We start from the raw sequence: 25,605 nt of genomic DNA, 5'->3' as shown, positions 1-25,605 counted from the left end.
GGGGCTGCCCGCGCCAGGCGCAGCCTCGCGTCGCTGCCCCCGGCGTGTCCCTGCGCCTCTCGCTCCTTTCTCGGGTGAGTTACCGCAGGTTTCCTTCCGTCGTAGCGCGGCTGCCCGTCGCAGTTGCCCCGCCGGGGCCCTGTCCCCGCCAGCGTGCGGCCCGAGCCGGGCCAGCAGGAGCCGTTGCACAATCATGCACTTCCCTGGGGCGGCTTTGGGTTTGGTTCAGCCTCTCACACAGCCTGAGGAGCCTGAGCCGGGGTGACCGTGGCCTCGGCCGCAGGTGAGGGGCTGTGACTGGGGCGCTCCCCTTGCACCTCCACCTGCTGGAAACGCCTCTCGAAGGTTTTGAGCCAGAGTGCTTCTCTGGGGTTTTGACACAGGAGGAGATTAAGTCTTGGTGGTCTCCTCCAAGGCAAATCTCTTGGAGGCTTAGGGGTATTTGGATGTATTTGTGTTTTGTGCTGCAAAACCTCTTCTTTAAAAGCCTGGGGAAGTTCAGTGCTTTTGTATTGCAAGCTAGTTGCACAAGAGTGGGGTGAATAACTGAAAACATAATTGAACTCCATTTTAAATTTATATAATCCTTACATGTTTTTCTTGGGCCTTTAAATGGGAAACATGCCCTTATCAACTAAGTATTATGTTTAAAGAAGCAATACTTGAAACTTAAACTGGAGCTGTTTAATTCTTTTAATACTACAGATTTAAGACTCAAGTTTTGAGGCTCTTCCAGTGTATGTCAATACAATATATGCTACGCAATAGAGTTTCTTTTAACACTGTCTGTCCACCCTTTAGGATACATAAGTGGGTACTTCCTACAGGTAACACCTCTCTAGCAGTGTTGGATATACCTTTTTCTGTTCATTGAATGCTGTTGCTTTTCTGTCTTAGGCTACTCATAGCTCTGCCTGGCCCATCTGTTTTTCTAGCCCTGGGTAGCATGGCCGTGACCTCCACCTTGCCTCCTCAGTTTCTTGGAAAATACTGCAACAAAAATCGGGCTCTTGGCCTATGCTGTGTAAACACCCTGTGAATTTCTTTTTGCCTATAGTATCCAGCTATGGCATTTCTGTTCTCATTTCTGAGAGAATCTTGACAGACTGATTCCTGTGTACCTGCTTTTGTGCCTCCTTGCCCAATCCACTGTGACTTCTCTGCCAGCAAACCTAGCTTTTGTTACTTGTTTGCCTACTTTGTCAAACCCTTTCTACCAAGCCACCTGTTGCAATTTTCCTATCTGAGCTCAACAGCTGCTGGTTTCTTCTCTTGCAGACCTAGCCTGAAAAGGCACTGCATTTTTTAGATAGTAAATGATTACCATCTTTGACACATAGTTTTAAATGTACTTATTAAATTGAAAATTCAAATACCCTTTCCCATAAAATGTTCACTCAAAATGAGAGACGGGGAACATGGTCTTCCATTTAGCCCCTCACATTTTGCAAGCCAGCGGATGGGAAGGGTGTGCATTTGTGCAAATACAGTACAAGCTCTTAGTCTTTTATGTGCCTGGTAGCAATTGTCATAGCAGTAAAGGTGAATGTGAAGGACTGGGATTGATCTAGCTCCTTAACCAGAATGTAAAATTGCCACTTTCCGCCGCATCCTTCTGCGGGAGTTAGAGCAATATTCTTGAAAAAAGTATTCCTTTGTTGTACCTCTCTGCCTGAAAATAGGATGCACCTCTGTATACAGAGGTGAAATGGGATGTTGCCTATTACACACCAACAACACAGACATCAAAACATCTAAGAAAAAAGAATGCAATGGAACAAATGTCAAGATGTTTCAAATCACATGCGAAAGCATGATATTCTCATAGTAGCTGTTCTCCTCGTTAGTAAATTTGAAGTTATTGAAATGGTTGCTTGTAACCTTGTAAAACAGCTCAACAAGCTCATCAGTTATTAAATTTTGAGCCTCATGACAAGAGAGCAAAAAGAATTCACTTTCCAACACAGAGAATGAAGCTGTGGGTTATACTTACACTGAAGTAAGACCAACTGTAACAACTGGCAAAACCAAGTAAGCAAATAATTGAATGCCTGTGTAAGTGTATCTGTTGGGGTTTTTCTACCTAGAGAACTGCCCTGAAGAGTCTCCAGCTCAATTAGTGTGATCTCTTCTGTCTAAAGGGTTTTAACGAGGAAGACACATACTTTTTTTTTTTGACATGCTGTATTAAATTGTCAAGTGAATGGGTTTATTTTTTATTCCCTAATGGCCTATCATTTCCACATGAGGTAGATTCTGCAGGCAAAGACAAACAAGTGCGCTGCTCAGGCCTGGCAACAAGTCTTTGTTTTGGGGGGGGGTTCTTTATTTTGTCTCTTGATAATGAGGTTTAATAACCCTGTTGAATAGGAATATCTGATCAAGCTATCTGTAGAAATACCTATTTGTCTATCTATGTATGTAGATAAACTTTAATATAAGAAAACATCCACATTTCTGAATATGTTATCTACTAAAATTATGGACAAGTTTGGAGGAAGTAGATGAACGAGTATCACAAGCTCTATTATAAGTAAAAATGCATTTATTCTGACCCTCTCAGTTCCGTGCTCACCTTGATATCAAGCTGCACTGATAGAGCTTGCTTTCCTTCAAAACTCACAAAAGAATCTTTCAGTTAAGCCAGTGGTAGATGTAATGCAATGTAGTATGTTTAGCTGAAATGAATGTAGACTAATAGGAGCTGACCACGTCAATCCCTTCAGAACAGCTAATTGGATATTATTGTAGTAAGTATCCATCATATGAACACTGTTCTGTAGTTTGTCTTTAAAATGTGCTAAGAATTTACAATTATATTGGAAATTGATGGAAATGCAAGAAGTTAATTGTCTCTGAAAATACGACTTGAAGAAGTTTGTGGTTAGGACTTAAAGTTGGAAAAGAGTTTGGCTTTGAAAGTTTGTTGGGAAATATTTGAAAGAGACCAAACTGGAACAAAAAAAACCCATTCAGTGTAAGCAGAGGGCAGCTGGATGATCTTGTGTGCTTTAAAGAACTTGAGACATTTTTATAGCACTGTGTGGGTGGTTAGGAAGGTTTGTATACAGTTCCCACTAACGTTCATGGGCAAGAATAAATTTTGGGTCTCTGTCCCTTACTTTTTTCCTTGTTCTTTTTTTTAATTGAAAAAATAGAGATGGTATAGTACTTATCCTGAATAAGAATGCAGCAGGTTATGTATAATCCTGAAGGACAAGGATATTGTTAAAAATGTGTCAGATTATTATATCTATTGTTGTACCTGAATAACCTTTTGATTTTGTTTGGTTTCTTTTCCTCAAGTTCTATATCTTAAATTTGCAAAGCAGAAAAATATGTTTGATAGGTATTGCTACTTTTGTGATCCTGACTGAAATGAATGTAGCAAGAGCATATTGAACGTATTTATTTCGTTAAAGAAATCTCAGGTACCTTTGTGGAATATGCTGGGCTTTGTGAGATGATGTTGAGGAACACTAGAAGTGGAAGGAGTGAAGTGAAATATTTGTCATTCACTTTCTCAGTAAAATCAATTCATACTATTTTTTAAATATAATTTTTCCTATATAGTTATAAAATTTTGTTATATTTGGCCCTTCAATAGAACCAACGAACTCCAGAACAGCAAAAGCTGTCAGAGTTAGTCACTGAAATTTTTTGGAATGCATTAGACTTTTAAAGGAGAGTGAAAAAGAGTCAATTGCAGGCCCAGAAAAGGGTGAGCTTAGGAGAGAAGGAGAGAACGTAGAAAGTTCAGATGATGACAGTAAATGACACCGACTGTGCCCATGTCTGTAACACTGGATGTATGCTTCATTGGAAAGAAGGAATGTTTGATTTTTGTGTCTAGAACACTGCTTCTTTCCTTTTTTTTTCCTTTGAAATTATAAAAATAAGCTTTAAACTGACTAAATCATTCACTAAAATTAGGCCAGTTTGTGAAAGTGTAATGTATTTGCAATGATTGTATTGGTTGAGGCTAGTGCAGTACAAGTCCGGGCAGTAACCTGTCGGCATGAACTAAATATTAATCCCCTGCTGCTGTGCTTGAATTGCAGCCAGCAAAAAGTCCTCCAAAGTCTCCAGGTTAATCACCTAGTTAAAGTTTGTTTTGGCCTCCATCTCATTCCAACCCTAAGTAACCTATAACTTCAATATAGCACATTCCTAGAGAACTTGAAAGTGTTTGAAGTCTGTTCAGTTTTCTGATTGTGTATTATACCGAAGTTGGACTTTGTGCCACAGAATATGGCTTTAGGTGAAGGGAAGAGAATACAGTGCGTTGGCCAAATTAGTTCTTTTTCAGTAATAATCTAGTTTAACTGGTTTTGGAAACACTTCCATCTGCTACCTATGCAAGTCTTTCTATGTAGACCAATGAAAAGTCAGGTAGGAGGAGTTGGAAGTCATGACTTTGAATTTGTGTTACACAAAGAGGACTGATACACAGCGAACTGAAATCATGCTCAGGGTTGCTCAACAGTAATACTTTTATGGCATATTTGTTTTATTAAGGTAAACAATTAAATCAGCCAGTGAAAATGAAGCCAGCAATGCTATCTGTGGTGTATAAAACTGCATTAAACCATGGAAGGCTTATCTGAAGCAGATACCGGCAAATACACTTCAAGCAGAGATAGGCATTGTGTACTTTTATCTTTCCTATGCAGTAACTGCTTTCTGTACAGGAAAAGCAAAGCTAGTGACAGTCACGTATTAATTGACAGTAGCAAGAAGTTAGTTGATCGTATAGCGCTTAAGTTTTTCTAAAGTATAAGAACAGTATTACTACTCTGTGCAGCACAGTACTGAAGCAAGCACAGGGACAGCTCTGTCTCAGGATTACTTTGTTTCAGTGATTTTTAGATATGTATTTCTTAATTTCTCTTTACCACCTTTTCAAATAAGGAAATAAAAAAATACATTCCCCAGCAGAGTATCTTGTTTTAATATCAGTTTAGTTTCACCTTGACATGCATAGCCCAACAGTGCCTGTTTCAAATAGAAGCAAAGTCTCTCAGAACCATACATTTCAATTAAATATTAATTTGGATAACCAAGCAGTCTGTAACAACATCAAGTAAAAGTAAAAATGTTTAACTATTTGACTGCTTTGCAGAAGAGGATTTGTCTTCATCTTATGAAGCATCTTCTGTTTTCTGTCTTAGCCATTTTGCATTCTTGGCAAAATATTTGCTCAGTTTTCTTTAACTGCCACATTGATTGTTCTAAAGTTATGTGTTGATACGTGGGCTTTGTGTTTGGCTCTTAATTTCTACTTTAATATTCACTTTAAAAGGATTAATTCAAGTGTTTTGGTATGCTGATCATGGAGATGATGGAAAGCCAATAGGAGTTAATAACAGTGTTAATACCTCAGTTAAGTTAGGATTGTTTTACCAGCAGAGTATAACAGCTGCTCAGTGGTATATTAGTAATCCCTAGCACAAGTACTAATTGGCAAGGCTGTAGTAGAATGGGTATAGCTTAGAAATAATACTCACGTGGGTACAATTTATCTACTACAGATCTGGTTGAAGTTTTCATTAAGTCAGTTTAAGTTTCTTATTTTGGCCTGATTAGCTGCAGTTTTTATACTGGGAAGAAGGAATATAAAATAGTGTTTATTTTTAGCTAAGTTATTTTGAAGGTGCTGTAAATGGCTATTAATGTTTCCTATCTTTACAGTTAAACTAAACCATTTCAAGAAGTATGTCTTTGTTGTTGATGCTACTGCAGTACTGAGGGAGTTGAGACCACCCAACCTTGTACTTGCAGTCCAACTTCTGCAGTATTATTCTGAGCAATGCAATTAAAAAAAGAGAAGAAAAAGGAAAAGTAAGTTCCTTTAAGTTTGATGTTGCAGCAACAAGTTATGTAAGACCAGTTTGAAACCATCTCTTTCAAACCTTTTAAGGAAGTATCTTCTGTATGACTATGAAATGCAAAGATACCAACTTTTCCCTCCTTGCCCCCACCTCTGTCCTTGCAATTTCAAAGTTTTATTGCTGTTTGCTGTATTGGTTTTACATGCTGTCTCTTGTTAAGTATGAAAAAATCCACTCCTGGAGACTGCTTGCAAAACAAAGTTTGCGTACTTGAGAAATTGACTCAGAAGGAGCTCAGTTGATAGCCTGTCTTTAAGAGGAGGTTTGTTTTATGATTAAGGGTGTGCCTGTTTGCTGTGTTTGAAATTAATGCACACTAAATGTTGAAGCAGTGACTTTTCTACAGCTGAGTTATGTGAAAAGCTGCTCTGACTTTGATTTGCTTCCTGCTCAGATCATCACTGCTGTTTAGCCATAAAGAGCTATGATAGAAAGATCCTGGGGGTTTTGTTTGTTTGAACCCTTGTGGTAAAATTAGTACCTCCCTACTTATTGCTATAATGAGAGTGGAGCAATTCCTGTACTGCTTGGGCTGTTGGAAGATCCTCATTCAGAATTCCCAGGCAGCATGTGGTTGATGCAGGTCTGCCACTCTGAATGCTGCCTGCTCCCATATAAGATGGCCAGTCTTTCTGTCTGCTCCGCAGCTGGCATTTGTGTTTTGTGACGCCTGGGCCTGGATACTTGGTCATTTCTTCTTTCTGTCTTCAGGAACTGTTTGGTTAAGTTATGTGCTGTTGGGTAAGAAGGCTGAATTTTGTCCTAAAACAGGGTATTTCCAGTTAGATTGCGTGCAGTTACGTGACCAAATGACATGTTCTGCAGTCAGCTGGGTAATAAAACGGTGGGCAAAAGAGGGTGGCAGGGGTGGGTGGGTGGATGGCTCTGAAGGTTGCTGCAGCTCAGCTCAGAGAAGTAACAATTTTTAAGAAGCTTCATGGCTGGAAGGAGAAGACGGAGACTTTAGTGGCAGAGGTCATCTGAGGTGTGTTAATGGGAGTATTCCACCCCAGCTTGTTACACTAACGCTTGTCTTCACCAGTATCATGGAAGTAGTGACTGATACTTACGCACCAGTGCAGATAATACAGTCATTAAGTGTCCTTGGAACAAGCATGCTGTAGACCCTGGTGCAATCTTCTGTGAATTATTTGACATGAGATGCACGGACGTATTTTCTGTTTTATAACATTGGATTACATTTGCACTTTTTTTCTACTGTAGATGGGTCTTGAGCAGGTCTGTGTCAGCTGAGGAATTCTGGAAGATTGTCCCACTGATACTTGTAAAATATATCAAACCTGAGTAAACTTTTGGAACAAGTAGGATTTAAGATACATAAGGATGAAAATGGAAGTAATTCAGTAATAAAAATGGTACTATCAAAATAGCATAATATGATAAAACAGAACTTATATTTGAAACTAAGTCATAACTTCTGACAGCTGGTCTTCCAAATTATTTAAATTGAATTCTTTGGCTATGGAAATGCACATCATGTTTAGGTGCCTTATAGCTGTGTAAGCCGTAACAGAGAGAATTACAGCACAGTGACTTCTGATATGGTGCTTTCTAATTTGGTTTTAGTATTTGAACTAGAATATTATCAGGTCAATTCTTCAACTAGTATAAATTGTTGTGACTCAGTGGAATGTTGTAGTTCTGTGGAACATTTTCCAGCTTGATTTGTGATCCTGTATCATCTGCCACTTCAGGAATCTAGTCTGCACCTACCACTCTCAGGAACCCTTGCCCAGCTGATAACCAGTGTGAACATCTCTCAAAGTTTCTTTTTGCTGGCAAAATAAAGAATGGAAATCACTTAAATAATGAAACTGTTAATGGAGTGCTTTAAATTATTCTGAAAAACTCTGTTACTAAGGTCAGAGCCATAGAATTATTTTAAATTCAAAATGAAGCTTGGGATGAGAGTTTTTGATAAATTGTGTGTGTATACGGCAGATGGTGAACAAGGTCTTATAAAATGCAAGTAGTAATGACAGAATTAACAGTTCATAGCTGACTCTGTGAGTAGTGATTTACCCTAACAAGATCTCTATCTCTCATTGTCTGAATTAACTATGCTATAGAGAAATTTTAGGATCTTGCAATTTTTACTGGTAATTTGCTATAAGCTGATTTTTTCCAAGTATTTACTGAGGCATAAGGAAGTGTTTTGGTCAAAGGCAGAAAACTGTTTAAGATCCAAACCTGACATTTTTTTCGCATTCTGTATTTTCTTATTTTACAAGTGGTCTTATCCTTTTTGCTCAACAAATTGATTCTAATTACGTCTGGAAAGCAATCAAATCTTCTGTAATGTCTTCTACTAGAAAAATCAGCTGTAAATGCTGATTTTGGAAACAGTCTGCTAAATATACTGTACTGTAATATACTTGCAAACTGGATAGCCTCCCCCCCTAATATTTAATGTTTGTTAACCATCTTAACAAGCCTGGAGTATATTTGCTGCTTATGGATGGAAGAGGTATATTGACATGTTGTACTATTTGCGGCAAACAGTCTTGTTTTGGCCATCATAGGTGCTGGTAGAATGTGTGAGGGGACATATGTCAGGAATTGGCCTCTACCTTGATTTCTTAGGTACATCTACCCATTTAATCAAAAGGCTGAAAGAGGCAGCCCTGTGATAATCAGCTGTACGCGCTGTGAGCCGGTGAGCCTCCTGTGTACTCCAAGGGGACAGACATGGAAGCCCCAAGGACAGTGGTGGGCAGTGGAGGCTCTTGATTTAGGTGGAAGGACACGATGACCGATGGTTGAGTTTTGGGGGTTTTGGTGTTCTTTTGAGGGTATCAAGAATTACTGCTTTTACATAATTTGGTAAGAAGTATGAAACCCCTCACCTGCTCTGGTTCATGCCTTGGAAGATGAATTAGCTCCTTTTGCTTTCAAAATTTATAAATTGAGTACTACACAGGATTTTAAAAAGTGAGGGCTGGATTGCACCACACAGAAACAAAGCTTTACTTTTGTACACAGTGTTGTTCAGTTCCTCAGTGGGTTTACCTTTTTTTTAAGCAAAAGCTGTCATTGTGTACAAAAATGATAAATTGGCATGTGGATACCTGACATGTTGGCCCTTCTTGAGCTTTTTGGTTTAGTTGTTTAACTTTGCAGGACCTTCAAGTGGAAGAGCTTCCCAAAACCTTTGTGGGGGTTGATGACTTTTAGAGGATTGCTTTTTGCTGAGAAATATGTGAATTAAAGTGCTTAAGAAAATGAGTAAAATCTATCCTTGCCTCATTCTATGGAAAAACAACTCTCATCATGTATCTTGGCGTGGCTGGAGGAAGCGGAAAAGCTATACAGACTCCCTTCATGCAAATTAAGTAACAATTTCTATGATGTTTCATGTAAATTTAGGGAGAGCTTTTTTGGTCATCAGTACACAGTTGAATGGTCTTGTTATTTACTGAAGCTTGCCTGTAGTATGTCAGTAAGGAAGGCTGTGCACGGTGTCAAATAAACCATTTAACCATTAATTACTTGTTTGGAAAGATAGGTGTTACCACAGCAAAAATTTGCCACACTGGGTCTCCCTTCCTCAAATCTGTTATGATCCTCTACTGTTCAGTGGTGAGCAGTTGAATAGCAATATATTTTTGGCCTTTTTTCTGTTTTTTTTCTTTCCCCTTGTAGAAACTAAATAACCTTTCCAAGTGTATTTGAAGTTGAACACTCAAAAAAAAAAATATTGACCCTACTTATTTATTCAAAATTGTGCACTGACACTAAATTCCCAGCATTATCTATATAAATTATGTATGTGAAAAGTGCACATTAATTGCAAGACTCTGATCCACAAAGGTATTTAACATCTGTGCCCCACAGACTGCAGTGGGAAGTAGGCACCTACATACTCTGCTAGGCGTGGGCTGACACATACGGAACACATCACAGCTGACCACCTCTGAAGCAAACTGTATTCCCTGCAATGTAACTGTATTCTTGAGCTTTTAGTCTTAAGATAGTACTTCTAGGCTGATGAGGTGTTCATGTGGCGAGTTCTGAGTTTGAAAGCATCCTTACTCTTTCTTTGTCAGCTCAGCTTGGAAGCGTGGAAGAATTTCCTTGAGGCAGCCTTACGGAGTAGATGTCTGTGTTACTGAAGGAGGGCCAATGGATGTGTGCTGGCAGTACAGTTAGTGAACCTCATTGCCTTCTAACCCACACAGGTACTCCAGTTGCTTGCCATTGTAGTTTGGCCCACGAACAACAACAAACTAAGTTGTTTGTGAGATCAGTGAAGTGAAACTTGGTGAGACATGCTTCTTGTAATATTGGAGCACAGTTTCCACATCCAGGCTGTAGTGCAGTTGTAATGACCCATCTGGTGTCTGTGCATATAACTTGCCCAGCTATCAGCCAAATGACAGCTAAAAATGGGGACTTCACAGTAAGATCCCAGTACAGTGAAAACATGTAGTTCAAGAAAGATTCTAAATAATCCTGGAGAATATTTTGAGCCACCAACAAACACAATGTTTTCATGTTTGGTTTGAAACACGCTTTTCCAAAAAGTGTGTAATCCTGATGAAATCAAAATAGTGGCTAATAGGTTATAACCCAAGGTTAATACAACCTAGTAAATGTTATTTGCAGTTTTGTTAGGTTCTTTCCCCTGTTTCTATGTTCATCTTTTCTTGCTTCCTGGTTTCTTTCATTGGACAGAAGAGCATGCTATAATTTGACTGGATTGTGTTTCCCAGATGACTGAGCCATTATTATAAATAAATCCTCTTGTAGATAAACTAATGAGTAGCCTGTGGCAATGTCCACACACAGTACATGCCTGACTGGGTACAGCAGGATAGCTTGAAGATAATCATTTAACAGGTAATTGTTTTTCAAGTACTGTAGGTTCAATATATAAAATGAATTGGGACACAAAGGCTTTTGTATTCTATGGTTAAAAGATCAGCAGTATTTTCAGATGCTGTATACTTTTTTATATTATTTGTTTACATGCAGGGTAAGGATTTTCGTGCTGTATAAATGCCAAAATTCAATAAATGCCGGTTTTCTTATGATGCAGTTTTAACTTGGGGGGGAAAAAAACCCCAAACACAAGTCAAGGCATCAAGACCAGCTTTTCCTGAAATGGACTTCTGTCTGAGATGGCTGCCATTTGAATACCTTTCAAAATGGAGTTAAGAGGTGCAGTACATGGTAATTAGACAACAGCTAGAAAGTCAGCCACAACAGAATCACTCAGTTTACTTGCTGGGGCAGCACAGCAGAGTTTTGTTGATGTATCAAGCATGTAAAAACAAATAGACAGACTAACCCACTCTTTTATAAAACAATCCCGTATTTTTGCCAGCCTCCCAATTTCATTATGCAACTTGTGTAATAGATTGTAACTTGAATACATATTAACTTTGTGTGCTTATTGATTTAATTATTTTGTAATGCTGCTGATGCAAGATAAAGAAGTAGCAAGTAAGTGGCTCTGTTAAGCTGAAAGAGGGATTCAGAATTTGGGTGGAACGGACCACAACAGTCGTACCAGCCAAATATACTGTGGAAAAGTGAAATTTAGATTAACACAATATAATTAAGACCTGAAAGGGAAGAATGGAACCCATCTAACTGAAACAGCAAAGCTCTGAAAACATGTAAGATTCATTGCTTTAGATACTGATGTTCCAGAAAGCACTCTGGGATGTCAAGAGATTTAGGACTAAGTCTGAAGAAGCTGGATGACACCCGTGACCATTTTTGGCTTTTGCTTAGCAGCCAGGGTAGCGCTTGTAAATATGGGCATAGTTAAATTTATTCAAGAAAAGTTCATCGTCATCAGCTCACAACATTAGGCCTCACTCTGTCTTTTCCTTTAGGCTAAGGCAGAAATAGGGGAGTTTAGAGCAGATACAATACATGACATATTTGGCCATGAATACTAGAGAATACCTTTTGAAAAATCAGATATTGTACAAAGAAAATAATTACCAATGTCAGGTTTAAGACTTTGCTTTCTGTAAGCTATGCAAATGAGACAGTGGGTTTCAGCTTTTTTTTCCCCCCCTGATTTTTTTTTTTAAAGATGTTGAGGCAGGATCGGTCTTGGGACCATTCAGCCCCTGGAAACCACATACTCTATATTAAACTCTTATTTTAAAGCTACCTTCTATAATATGTATTGATTAAACAGTTTAGAAAAACACAGCTGCTTCTGGAGTGTCTGAGATAGAGCACCAAATAATCTTCTGCAGAAAGATCTGTAGCACTGAGAAAGAATCCCCTGATCTGTTGTACCAGAAATGGTAACCTCAAGGCAGACCGAATGTGTTGGGAAAAGGATATATGTATGTTTTTCTCACTCCAGAGATATTTAATGAGCCAGAGAGGAGAATGTTGTTCCTGCTGCTGTGCCCCAGGCTGGAAGGGAGTGCTGTGAGGCTCTTGTGCATGTTCAGTATTTTAAGGAGTGGCATGGAGGTGAGGATTGATTGATTTTGCAGAAAAAGAGAAAACTATTGTCAAAGTGAAGAAGTAAACTGCTCTTTATGTCCCTCCTTTTCCTTCTCTTTGCTGTCTTTCTGATGAAGGTGTTTTTCTTTACGTGCTGTGGTCTTGTGCTACTGTTAGCATTAGGATTTTGCAGCTTTTGGAGTTGGAATGAAGTTAGTACATTAATGACCATAAACAGCCTACAATGGCTATTCTTTATTGCAGTTACATTCTTGCTCACTTTACATTCTTCAGACTTAAAGAAACCTGTCTTTCCACTATTACTGGAGAATATATGAGGTATATGTTTTCCCTGGCAGTTTGGAAAGCTTGCTTGCCATAGGATGTATCGTATGGGAAAACCATCATGTTGGGAGCTGTACAGATCTTACAGTCATAGCCTTTGTTGATACCATTCCTGGAAGATGATGCTTCAGGTGAAATACATAAATCATCCACCTGTCAGAGGAATTACTTCTGGAGTGAGGGTTGGGAGAGTGGGTGGGTAGTGTCCAGAATTGCACTTGTAGGGGGAGATTGTCCTTCCAGCCATCCAGAGCCTCTCCCTGTCTTTGTCAGAATAATGCCCAGACAAGGCTTGTAGTGAAACTTTCTTAAGAATGCTGGACAATCCAGCCAAGGAGTTTTTCAACTAATCTAATTTATAAGAGTAGATCCTGACAATTTGGCATTTACTAGGAGAGCCTGCTGGAGTACAGTGGAGGTACAGTCTGAAAGATGAGATGTATGTTAGGAGAAAACAGGCTAAACACATTTAGGTAATGAAATATCAAGACGACTTCTGTCCCTGGCCCGGCAAAGCATTCTAGAGGTTTCTTTCTCCAGTAAGAAAATGAAATTTGTCCACAAACACATTTCAGGGACTGAGCTTATCTCATATGTCTCTCTTGGGGCAGAAGAATGTCCCAAGACACATGGTCAGCATTTTTCAACAGGCGTACTTATATAGACATGGAGTGGAAATTTTCTTACAACATAAGTTCTTTAAAGCTGTGGCTTTCCAATCCTTTTAGAGTCCTTTTTCAGGTAAGTTAGCCTTCTGGGGCTTAAAAAGAGTTTGCAGACCAAGATATCGGGCATCCAAAGCCTCTTTAGGGCCAGGAAGAGCAAATGGGCATCAAGAAGCAGAAGTAGGCTGGTTTAGTGTCAGTCCAGTCACACCAGTAGTAAGCGGCACAGGTATGAAAGAAAAAGACACCCCCTCATGCCCACCCAAACACCCTGTTTCCTCCTAGATTGCCTGGAAGGTCTTGGTGAAGAATGTGGGACAGCAGGCAGCTCCACAGGGCAGTCAGGGATTTGACCTTGTGCATTCACAAATCACAGGTTGCTGTCACGTGGCTTTGTTTGACAGCTGTCTGTTCTGTCACATTTCCAAATCCTAAATCCAGACATCTAAAATTGCTATTGTACCCCTCTGCCCTCCAGAGTAAATAGTTTCTGCCATTCCCTTTCCCCATTCTTCTCCTAAGGGCAGTCACTCATTCAAATTTTTCATGTCCTTGCTGTCCCTTTCACATTCTTGAATTAACTTCTGTTCTTCAATTTCCACTTGTAAGGGATTGAAAATTATGGGTCAGCTTTCAAAACTCAATTGTTTTTAAAAAGTTATGGTGTTGGGATAACTTCATCTGCTTTCTGTGCTTTCTGTGAAGCATGAGGCTTACGTGCCCAGGATTTTTTCCTGTAATTATGAGTTGTAATTAAATAAGTAACTTACCTTGAAGAAGATTTAGAAAACAAACCACTAGTTCTGGTGATTTCAGAGATCATCTGAAAATATTGAGTGATTTAGAAATCATTCTTAAAACCTGCTTGAACAAAATCAGATCCTCCTGAGGATAATGAGGGGAAGACATTCAGCTGTTGCTTCCACAGCCTGTGATTTTTCTTAAGTGATAAGATGCTTCCAGCTTCTTCTCTTGTGCTTGCTTTATTACTTGATCCCCCTCCCTTTCATTCTTGCCTAGGAGTATCTCAGGTCCTTGATCCTCACTTCCCACATGTTTTTTTGAATACAGCAAAAAATTTAAGGTGCTTTTTTGTTAGTTCCTTTCACTTTCTGAAAAGCAAATAGGAATTGGGCATTACTTTGCGAGTTTTCTTTCTGTAAATAAGCTATAGGAGTGTTTTCTTGTTGCTTGTGGGTTCCTGTCTGAGCTCCCCAGCTGGATGCAGTATCTATTGATTCTGTTGCTTTTTCGTTTGTTCATGCTGGCATGTGAAATCTTCTCTCTTCTTGGAGTTAGGTGCTAATGGATCATGGGAAAGAAAAATCCTTGTCTGGTGAGAGGTACTACTAATGCTATTCCAATTTATGTTGCAAAAGGCATGACTTTAAGAAGTAAATGCACAAAACCCACAGATGTGCTCTGTAGTAAGGGGATAGCTAATAATGGGTTGAAAACACTGTTTGAGAGCACTTTCTGAGATTGTTTCTCTGCTGACACTTGGGCCACTGGATGTTTCCACTTCACCAATGCTACCTGTAAATGGTTTATATTCCAAACAAAACCAAAACCAGTCAGATAAACCGAACAGGGATGAAACAAAAGATTAGCATTTTGTTTAAAGCACAAGTGTCAGTCTATGAAACTAACATGAAAACAGGGTTTCTTGCCTTCATTTACCCTACTGCAAACATATTTGCTTAGGAGCAATAAGAGTTAATTGTCAAACTTTACAATGTAGTCAGAGATTTTCTCATAAAATGTATAACAGACTCTGCCCAGATGGCAAATGCTGATATGTAAATCTAAAACATGAAAATTTCCACTGGGGGCCAGATGGTGGCTTAATGTGAATTGTTTAACATTTATGTTTATCTTATTAAAAGTGCCTTTATATGTCCAAACTAAGCTATCAGTGTGGTTGGAAGAGCATATCACTAAATGTACAAAAAAAATCAAACCACGAGTACAAGGCACCTCCTGCTTACATGGATCGTGGGAAAGCAAAGCATGTCCTTCTCTGTTGAGAGAAGTTCTTTCTCTGTCTACAAAATTGTGAAGAAAATATTATAAATAAAATCAAATCGCTGTTTGTCTGCTTGGGAAAAATATTAAAAACATATTACTCTCCCAGAAGTTAGAAATGTTGGACAGTGGTAACACACACATTAAATACCGTAATGTATTTCCCCTTAAAATAGGCGTTGGTGTTCAGTGGAAAAGAGCTGAGCTCCAGACTAGGGGAAAGCATCGCGGCTGCAATCCCTCCCGGGCACAGGTCCTTCCTCCTGCAGGGGAGGCCTGGCTCTTCCTGCATTGCCTCTTGGCTCTGCCAAAACCATCATTTCCTCTGATGCAATTCAAGAAGTTGCACAACAGAGGAAAGAACAAACGGGCACTTGTGGACTCCGTCACATGAGGGACCGGTGGTGCCTTTACAGTAAATATGTCTGTTATTAAGGGAAGAGGTTAGTGTGGCTCCGAAGGGCAACAACTAGCCCTGGGTCAGATCAATCTTTCACAGGACTCTCAGTGCACGTGCTCCAGTTCAGATGCAAATCTGTGCCCGCTCGTCCCTCCAGATGAATCTTTCTGAGACCAGCACATCATGTTGAGGCACCTAAAAATTAGAGGGTAGCTGTTGCACAGACAAGAAGTAAAATACCTTTTAATAGCTTTAGTTAAACACTCCAGGCATCAAATACACAGTTATTTTTTTATGCTTTCACAGTGGAAGGGGAAAAATGCTTCAGTGGTAAACCTAAAATAGAGTGCCTGCCTGTGTCTGTGGATACCTCTATGTATGTGTGTGATAGTGTTCAAAAGGCAGAGAAATAATTTAAAGAGGAAGGCTGCGGGAAGGCTGAAGGAACAAAATTGCAAAATATTTGCTTTAGACTGCAATTTTCTTTATTTCTTTTTTTAGTTCTTTTCCATCACCTCATGCTGGGGGTTGTGATTCACCTTAGTGAATCACTGGTCAACGTTGACTCCATTAACTTTGACCTGAGGCTTTGGACTAATGCCCAGACTTTTTTTCTTTCTTGAAAAGGGCAGTATTACTAAAAGCACTGGCAGAAATTATAGATAAGTGTTAAATGGCAGGTTAATATTTAAATCAGTGTGCTGTTTGATGATATTACATATTAGCATATTGAACAGAAGAACACTTCCTCCATGGAACCCATTCGTGTGAAGAGTAATTACTTGAATTGTTACTCGAAGTTAAGGCTAATACTGCTGTATTTATATAGAACTTTTCAAACTGAAAATAGGAGGGCTCTTTTCCAATTACATGGTGATAATTAAAAAAACCAACCCCGCTTTTTTGGTTTTAAGTGCCACAAACACAACAACTAAATAAAATTTTAAAAGGTACTCCTGACAAACATCTCTCTCTGGGGTAGAGCACAACACTGTTTAGCAAAGCTCAGCCCTTTGCCAGAGATAAGATACTAGGCTAAATATGGTCCCTTGAAAAATGGTGACAGGAGCCAATCAATGCTGTCATATTTCTCAAACAACAGCCCAAGATCCTGAAAATCCTGAAAACCATGCAAGCATATTCATTCAAAAAATAATCCTGCTTGCTGAATTGATTGCCGCACACACACAGAGGTGGTGTACAGCCTCATCATTAATTTTTTTTTTGGCCAGCTGGTATCTTTGGAGATCTCTCATCCCGCAAATGAGGCAGCACCCAAAGCTACATATTTTGATAACAAATATAGCCAGTAGTATGGCTGAAAGATTTAATTAGCTGTGTCTTAAGTTTTTTGCACTAAGGCTATGTGGGTTTTCTTCTTAAGGAAAACATGTTATGCCTTCTGTACCTCTTTTTTTGATCACTTTTGGTTTTTGTGATTTAAACTGAAACTGAGCACCAGTTCTGCTATTTTTGTGCTGTAGTCTGTTGCAACTCAGGGAGGAAAACAGCTCTGTTAATTCACAGCCTTGTGCATTATACACACACAAAAAATATCTATTGAGTTACATTTTTAATGGTGCCTTGTAAATGAATAATTCAGAAGTGAGCCCTAAAATCCAGATCCTGCAGTTTTATCCAGAACATATTGCAAATGCTCTGAGACTAGGAAACAGTTTCAAATCTGGTGCAGAAGGAGACAGTGAGCAGCTGGTAAACTACTGGCCCTTAATGAAGCTATACCATATTGCAATATCTCCAATTACTGCAGAACTTAATTAGTTCGTTTTACCCTGCCAATCTGGAGAGACCAAACATTGTCTTGGGCAGCCACTGTAATTATTTCAGTTTCTTCATTGCTGGCCATTAAAGCTGAGTTTGGTCTCTCCCAGCAAGGTATATTAAATATGTCTTAGATTTGGGAATGCCTGCATTGTGTTACACACAGATATTTTACATAACTGCTCTGTTTTAGAGAAAAGTAACTTTTTTAGTAACTGGTAGAAGTAGTTCATGCAGTGTATAAATATGAGTGTTAATGGTATAGCACTTTTAACAAAGAAAAGAGAATACTGAATTGGTTTGTTCAAATGTGGACTTGCCCTAAAGCTTTTTGCCATAACTGTTGTACAGAAGTGATCATTTTGAATGGCAACATGACTTGGCATTCAAGTTACTTTGCTTCTCTATTTGGAAATAGTCTTTAGAGATGAGGGAATGTTTTAATTTGATATGATGGCAAAATAAATATATCTTGGGTGTAGAACTGCTAACTAAATCAGTAAAGTTCTGTTTAAATGAAACGTAGTGTTTGGTATATTATTTGTAGTGTGCTAGCCTGATGAGAATCCCTAACACTGAACATTATTTTTGTGTGCTGCCGCTAAAGGGTAATTTTAAGAATAATGAAAAATGCCATAAAATCAAAACTCCCAGGCACCAGCAAGAAATTGTTGGCATTTACCCATCTGACAAATGTGGCTACCAAGTATTAAAATTCTGTATCAGCTGACATCCAAATTGATGATTTTTCAATGGCTTCTTCACAGAAGAAAATAGTCCAAACTTCAGCCCTTAAAAATATCGAATATTTGAACAGTAAAAAACCAAAACAATCCACTAACCCCTTCCCCCCAAAAAAAAACCCTTATGCAATAAATTAAAAGAAATTGTAGCCAAATCAAGTAATATTAACCGGTTGGTTTTCCCTAAATAGCAGAGTTTAATTTGTCTTCTGAAACACTGCAGACGCAAGGGGTAGCTGATTTCCAAGAGAGATAGGTCATTGTTAGCTGTCTGATAATGATTGACTCTGTGATGAGCCAGAGGCCAACTGATTAACAAAATTTGAGGCTTATTGACCTCTAGTTTATACACAACTGCTCCCAACCAACTGCACTTAGAACATCAACTTAGACTACGCTTTAAATTACAATTTTTTTAGTAATAGTCTTAATAATTGTGTTTAGTGCTACAGTGATGTTATGTCACTTGGTGACTTTGAAACCAGGTTATCCTCCGACTCTGAAGCCCTGTTCTGCTGATTTTTAAGATTAATACTTAATACCAGGATGGGAACATAAATATTTTAAAATATGTTTTGCAGTATGGCTGTTATAGTTACTTCAGACAGTCCTTGTCATATTTTTAGTCAGCTTTTACAGTTTTATAAGATCACCTGAAAAAAATTTACATGTGCAAACTTTCCAATTTCTGTTCTTTTCTCCTAAAAATTACTTTCTTAATGTGACATAATTCATTCTATAGCTTCATGTTTTCTATGAGCTAACTTAGGAAAGAAGAATATATTTATCCTCGGGCTAGTTCATGTATTACATTACCAATTGTAACAAATTGCTTAGTTTCTATAAGCCTGTGTGCGGGCCTCAGCAACCAAACCATCAGTTCACACACTTCAGAAAGGTTGTATAGAGCCATATTTTATTTACATAATTTTGTAGGATTAAGAGAATAAGCCTCAGTTACATGAGTCTACCTGTTTAATAGAGAAATTAAAAGCTTTGCTATTGTTCTAAACCAGTTTTGCTGGGGAGGACGCTCGCTTAAAAACAGCGTTTCTATTACAGGACATGAACTTGATTGACATCCTTTGGAGGCAAGATGTAGACCTTGGGGCAAGGCGTGAAGTTTTTGATTTTAGTCAACGACGGAAGGAGTATGAACTCGAGAAACAGAAGAAACTTGAAAAGGAAAGACAAGAGCAGCTCCAAAAAGAGCAGGAGAAAGCCTTGCTGGCTCAGCTGGAGTTAGACGAAGAGACAGGTGAATTTGTTCCTGTTCAGCCAGCTCAGCGCATTCAGCCAGAAAATACTGAGCCACCAGTCGGTTTTTCACAGGTAAATTCTAATATGTGTTTGTGAGTGCGTTTAAACCTTTTTCCATTCACAGGAAGACATAATGTTCGTGGTTACCTAAAATGAATTTGCATTCGTTGCTACAATGGAGGATTCTTCAGTTATTCAAAGATGCAGTAACATTTTTTCATAACTTTCCTATTTAGACAACACAGACTTCAAAACCAGAAGCAGAGGCCTTGTCCTTTGATGACTGCATGCAGCTCTTGGCAGAAGCATTCCCATTTATAGATGACAATGAGGTAAAAATGCTCAATGCAGCGGTTTCACAGGTGGTCTTCTAGGGGATCAGTCTCATGTCTTCTCTTACTAAGATTTGTCTTCAGCATAACATTAATTTGTGATACGATTTGAGTTTTGTCCTCAAGCTGACTCCACCTGGAATAAAGCAGTGTATTTAGGCTTGAAGTAGGGCCGTGTCCGGAGGGAGTGGAGTGGTACTCTTGTGTTCCTTTTGCTTACTGAATCCTGCAGCCAGGACTCGGTGTGTAACCTCATGTCTTCTCTTACTAAGATTTGTCTTCAGCATAACATTAATTTGTGATACGATTTGAGTTTTGTCCTCAAGCTGACTCCACCTGGAATAAAGCAGTGTATTTAGGCTTGAAGTAGGGCTGTGTCCGGAGGGAGTGGAGTGGTACTCTTGTGTTCCTTTTGCTTACTGAATCCTGCAGCCAGGACTCGGTGTGTAACGCCGGCTGCAGGCAGCCATTCCATCATACTGCAAATAACGGCAGTGGACTTGGTCAGTTTGTTGCAGTGAGCTTCGTGCAGCTCTCTGGAGTCACTGCATTTGAGTTGCTTTATTTCCATGTGCTGACTCAGACTATTTGATGTGCAAGGATAAGCCTTTCACCATCCAGTTTCTAGACTTTTTTTTTTCCTATTTCTTCCCTTAATATGAAAACGCCTTTCATGGGAATATTTTTGTATTACCCCATTGTTTGCAAAACATGCTTTTGTTAAGAAATACTTGTCTGTCTGTCCTGCAGAAATGGTAGAACACCAAAAAACAGATTTTTGCTTTGGAAAAATCGAAGTTGTTTTTTGAGTGGGTTTTTTTATGTGGGGGTTTTCTTGTTATTGTTGTTTTGTTTGGTCTTTTGATTTTTTTTTTTTGTAAACACTCCAGGCTTCTTCAGCTGCGTTTCAGTCACTGGTTCCTGCTCAGATCGATAGCAACCCAGTCTTCATTTCCTCTGATCAAACTCAGCCACCTGAATCGCCTGTTCTAGTTCCACTTACTGATGCAGAGAATATGCAGAACATAGAGCAAGTTTGGGAAGAATTATTGTCCCTTCCAGAGTTACAGGTAAAGGTTTAGTATGATAAGCGCCTGAAAAAAATAGCATGATATTTTGGAGGAATATGGTGTTTCGGAGAATGCAGTACAACATCATCTTAACAGATCGTGATTATGACTGTCACGTTGAATCCTACACCTGTAGGATGTCTATAACTCAATATAAGCTTTAATTTTTTTAAAGTAATATATTGAAAAACATGTAGGAAGGAAGGAAATTAGTTGTTTATCAGAAGGCCTTAATAAAATACAATCTATCTTCCCAATCAGAACTTCCCCGTGTTTAGCAAATCATTGTTTGCCGCTGTATGCAACTTGTTACAACATGGTCATGGTTGAAATTTCAGCTACTTAAAAGTGGATACTTTTGAATTACGGATCTACAACAGGAATTGTTTCCACAAACATTATTTTAAATGTTGGTGGTTTTTGCAGCGTCTGATTGTGTGAATCATTTCTGGTTACTTTTGCATTCAACTTTTATCTAAGGCAAAGGTTTTCTAAAGTTGATAATAGAACATATATTTAGATACATAGAAGAGTCAGGTATAGTTATATAACTACTGCTTATGTATGTTCAGTAAGAACTAATTATGTAATGTACATGAACTGAATATTTCAAAGGAGCAAAAAAAATTGCTTTGCTGTATTTCTAAATCGTGCATTACAGAGGACCTCTAGGGGTTTTTTTCCTACTATCTTTATGTTTCTATTTACATTTTCCTAAGATTTGACTATAAAATTGAGTAAATTTATTTTCAAATATATCACTGTAGAATGTCATCATGCTTCATGATGCTGCTCTACTTTATGCTGTTAACACAAGAGATGAATGCTCGGTGGAATGCCTGTAAATCCGAATCATATTTAAAAAAAAAACAAGTTTGCAGGAACTACATTTTTGCTGCCACTCTACATTTTCCCTTCGTCTTTTTATATTTTTCAAAATTTTCCTAGTTTCCTAATCTTTACTGCTGTGGTAGGCTTAAAAGCGCCACATAAGTAACAAGGGCAATTGGCTGTGAAGAGGCAGCAGTGATGCTGAAAATACATTAAGAAACCAAACCAAAATTATCTGTTGCAGTAATTCTGAATAGTAATTGAGTAATCTCTTGAAAGAAGTGCGATAATTAAATTGAGGGCGTTGCCTTTTACGAATTATCTTTTGAAGAAAAGAAAAAAAAGAGCACTTTCATTCAAAACCTTAGCTTACGCCTTGAACGATCTCTGGTTAAATAATCAGTGTGCGGTCTCTTCTTAAGAGAAACAGAATCATTTTGGTAATTGCCTAATTCTTTGGGGACAGCAAGCACACTAATTTCAGCTTCAGTTAAGAAACTGCCACCCCGTTGGAAAGAACATTGGTCTTGTAGCCAATGAAAGCCCGTGAGTGTAATAGTCTTCAACGCTCACGCTGATGTTAGCCAGCTTAACTAAAAGTATGTGGGGTGAGTTAATGTTTGCAAGGCTTCACGTTAGTACTCTTTTTACTTCACTGAGAATTACATTTCTCTGCACTGAACAGCTGCTTCATTCAGTAAATCCTAAAAGAATCTTGGGTTTTGAGGAAAAGAAATCTATCGCATAACATGAAATTAAGAGTGCTAAAAGTAATTGCTTGCTAGTAATGCTCATTAAGTCTCATTGAGTAATTTTACATTTACTGTACTCATGCCATTCCTAGCAGTGGTGCTTGTGGGAAGTTCAGACCTGGCGGCTCCAGGATCCCCACTAGCAGTTTACCAGAACAGGAGGGCTCCGTGCAGCTTCCGTATAGCATAGGAATGGGTCTCTTCAGCATCTTGCTATGAGTTTGAGAGGCTCTGCTCTCTTAATCTGAATAGCTTTGTCCGGAACGGGTTGCTTCATACTCTTGCTTAGGTATCTAGTCTTCTTCCTAGATTGCCCCTCTGTAGTAAAAGTGTGTTATAGCCATCTAGGTTACAGCAATGTTGTAATACCTGTTTTCTGTGCATGTTGATTGCTAAAATATTTAATGTTTGTGGGTTCTAGAAAAAGGTTTTATCAATTGGAGATGTGTTGCTCAACTTCTCTCTTGCATTTCCCATGTAGTGTCTTAACATTGAAAATGATAACCTGGCTGAGGTAAGCACAATCACAAGCCCTGAAACCAAGCCAACAGAGATGCACAACGGCTATAATTACTACAGCTCATTACCCATCATGAGAAAAGATGTTAACTGTGGTCCAGATTTCCTGGATGGTATTGAGGGCCCCTTTTCCAGCATTTTGCCACCAGAAGACACCAGCCAGCTGAGTGTGAACTCTTTACATGACACGTCCCCTTCAAACTCTGATTTCTGTGAGGATTTCTACACCACCTTTATTGATACAAAGGGGAACGGTGACACAGCAACGACAAACACTATCAGTCAATCACTCGCGGAAATTCTAAGTGAACCTATCGATCTTTCTGATTTCTCACTGTGTAAAGCTTTTAATGGCAACCACTCAGGAACCGTACCAGAATGTAACGATTCTGACTCTGGTATTTCACTGAATGCAAGTTCTAGTGTAGCATCGCCTGAACACTCTGTTGAATCATCTGCCTGTGGAGATAAGACTTTTGGTTGTAGCGATTCTGAAATGGAAGACACGGACAGTGCTCCTGGAAGTGTGCCACAGAGCAATGCTAGCATGTACTCTTTGCAGTTCCAGGATCAAGTGTTTTCTTCTGTGGGGCCAAGCACTCAACCTAGTTTGCGGTGTATAAACACACCAAAGAAAGAACCGCCGGCTGGTCCAGGCCACCCCAAAGCTCCGTTCACAAAAGATAAACCTTCAAGCCACCTTGAAGCTCATCTCACAAGAGATGAGCAAAGAGCGAAAGCTCTGCAGATCCCTTTTCCTGTTGAAAAAATCATCAATCTCCCCGTTGATGACTTCAATGAAATGATGTCTAAGGAGCAGTTCAATGAAGCCCAGCTTGCGCTTATTCGAGATATACGCAGGAGAGGCAAGAACAAAGTGGCTGCTCAAAATTGCCGTAAAAGAAAACTGGAAAATATAGTGGAACTGGAGCAAGACTTGAGTAACCTAAAAGACGAGAAAGAGAAATTGCTTAAGGAAAAAGGAGAGCATGACAAAAGCCTTCGTCAAATGAAAAAGCAACTAACCACCTTATACCTTGAGGTCTTCAGCATGCTACGCGATGAAGACGGAAAGTCTTACTCTCCTAGTGAATATTCACTGCAGCAAACTAGAGATGGCAACGTCTTTCTTGTTCCTAAAAGCAAGAAGTCAGAGACTAAACTTTGAAGGGCAGCACAGCTGGGTACTGTTCTCCGAGTCATTATTTTTGTATCGTTATCCTGATAGTTTTTACTGTGAGGCAGAATGCAGAATTAGGTAATATTTTTCAAGTAATTCTATGCAATGATAATTTTAGAGTTAATAATCAGTTTATGGAAGATGCAAGTTTAAAACTAATAGCGTAATGCAGATGGACATATGCAAAATTTGTAATCTCACTTTTATAACAGACATTTCCTTCTTATAGCACCACTCTGACTAGTTTCCATATACATGTAAATATTTAAAGATACCATATTTATATACTGTTCCTGTCTCTTGTTATATTCATAGATTTATTTGAGAGAGAGATATATATAAATGACTTTAGCCTTCCAAATACAATTTCTCGCAAGACAAACAGTATGGCTTCTGATAACTTTTTTATAAATATGCAATAGTGTTTGTTTCCCATTTTTCTTACACATTTATACTTGCTTTATATTTAATATATGATTTTAATTTAGTGTAAAAGTTGATACGTAGTGTTTGGTTTTGATTTATCAGTTCATTAAACTTTTTTTAACTCTACTTCATACACGTTTATTTCCCTAAAGAAGGGAAACCTTCGCTAGTTTTCCCAGGCTAAGTCTTCATGTAACAAATACGCTTAATAAGCAGAGATGTATCACACAGCATTGTCAGCATTACTAATGCTTCCTTCAGCATAATTTTAGCTGCCATTTGGGAGGATTGTGTAACGCAAAGTTACGTTTCAAGTCTACGCTAAGTTTACATCATTTTTGTTTTGCTCTTTGAACACTACTTAAATTCATTGTGAGATCTTTCCTCCAAAGGCATTTAAAATCTGTTAATTAAGACATTGTCAGCATTATGCATTTTTCCAACTAAAAATTCTGTACACTTTTGGGTGGTTGTTCTACAAGTACACTAGGTGTCCCTGACTCCGATCAGCGAGCATCGTTTGTCACTGCTGTTACTCTGGAGCTTATGGAAAAAGGCGTACTAACTGCCAACCAACCGCACTGTTTGGAACCTGTGCTCAATTAATTGAAAAGCATTGTGGAGTTGAAATTATGATTTATAAGAGAATAAAAATTGGGCAAATAAATAGCATTGTTTTGTTTACTCTTCAAATGGACTCATTGTACTTGATCGTTGATGCATTTTCTGTATTCAAAAAATCCACACTGTAATTTGAAATACACATTGATCTGAACATTAAAAACCCTATCGTCTTCCTTCATCTTCCCTATGAAACTTCTAAAAGGCACGTTTAATCTGGAACGTCTTTTCTGCCACTGATGCTCTATGTCATTTTAGGAATATTGTGTCTATTACAATATTATGCATCTCTCCATTTAGTATAATAAACACCAAGTTGTTTTGC

At 38.7% G+C, this 25,605-nt stretch overlaps 1 protein-coding gene across 3 annotated transcripts; it reads left to right on the top strand.

The window, feature by feature from the left end:
• Positions 1-6: 6 nt before the first annotated feature.
• On the top strand, positions 7-25,605 carry NFE2L2 (nuclear factor, erythroid 2 like 2). 3 transcript variants are annotated; one of them, XM_009278605.2, is made up of 5 exons: positions 7-74; positions 19,352-19,621; positions 19,786-19,881; positions 20,772-20,951; positions 23,016-25,605. In XM_009278605.2, exons 2-5 carry the CDS (start codon positions 19,355-19,357, stop codon positions 24,219-24,221), a joined length of 1,749 nt encoding a protein of 582 aa, XP_009276880.1. In that variant the 5' UTR covers positions 7-74; positions 19,352-19,354; the 3' UTR covers positions 24,222-25,605. The 3 variants fall into 3 exon arrangements, with proteins under 3 accessions (XP_009276880.1, XP_009276881.1, XP_009276882.1); XM_009278606.2 differs by lacking the exon at positions 7-74 and adding an exon at positions 968-1,024; XM_009278607.2 differs by lacking the exon at positions 7-74 and adding an exon at positions 1,991-2,031.

This window comes from Aptenodytes forsteri, unplaced genomic scaffold, assembly GCF_000699145.1.
Source record: "Aptenodytes forsteri isolate BGI_AS27 unplaced genomic scaffold, ASM69914v1 Scaffold257, whole genome shotgun sequence".
Taxonomy (NCBI): domain Eukaryota; kingdom Metazoa; phylum Chordata; class Aves; order Sphenisciformes; family Spheniscidae; genus Aptenodytes; species Aptenodytes forsteri.
The sequence above is the reverse complement of the archived record's forward strand: the minus strand, read 5'-3'. Positions and strand labels throughout refer to the sequence as shown.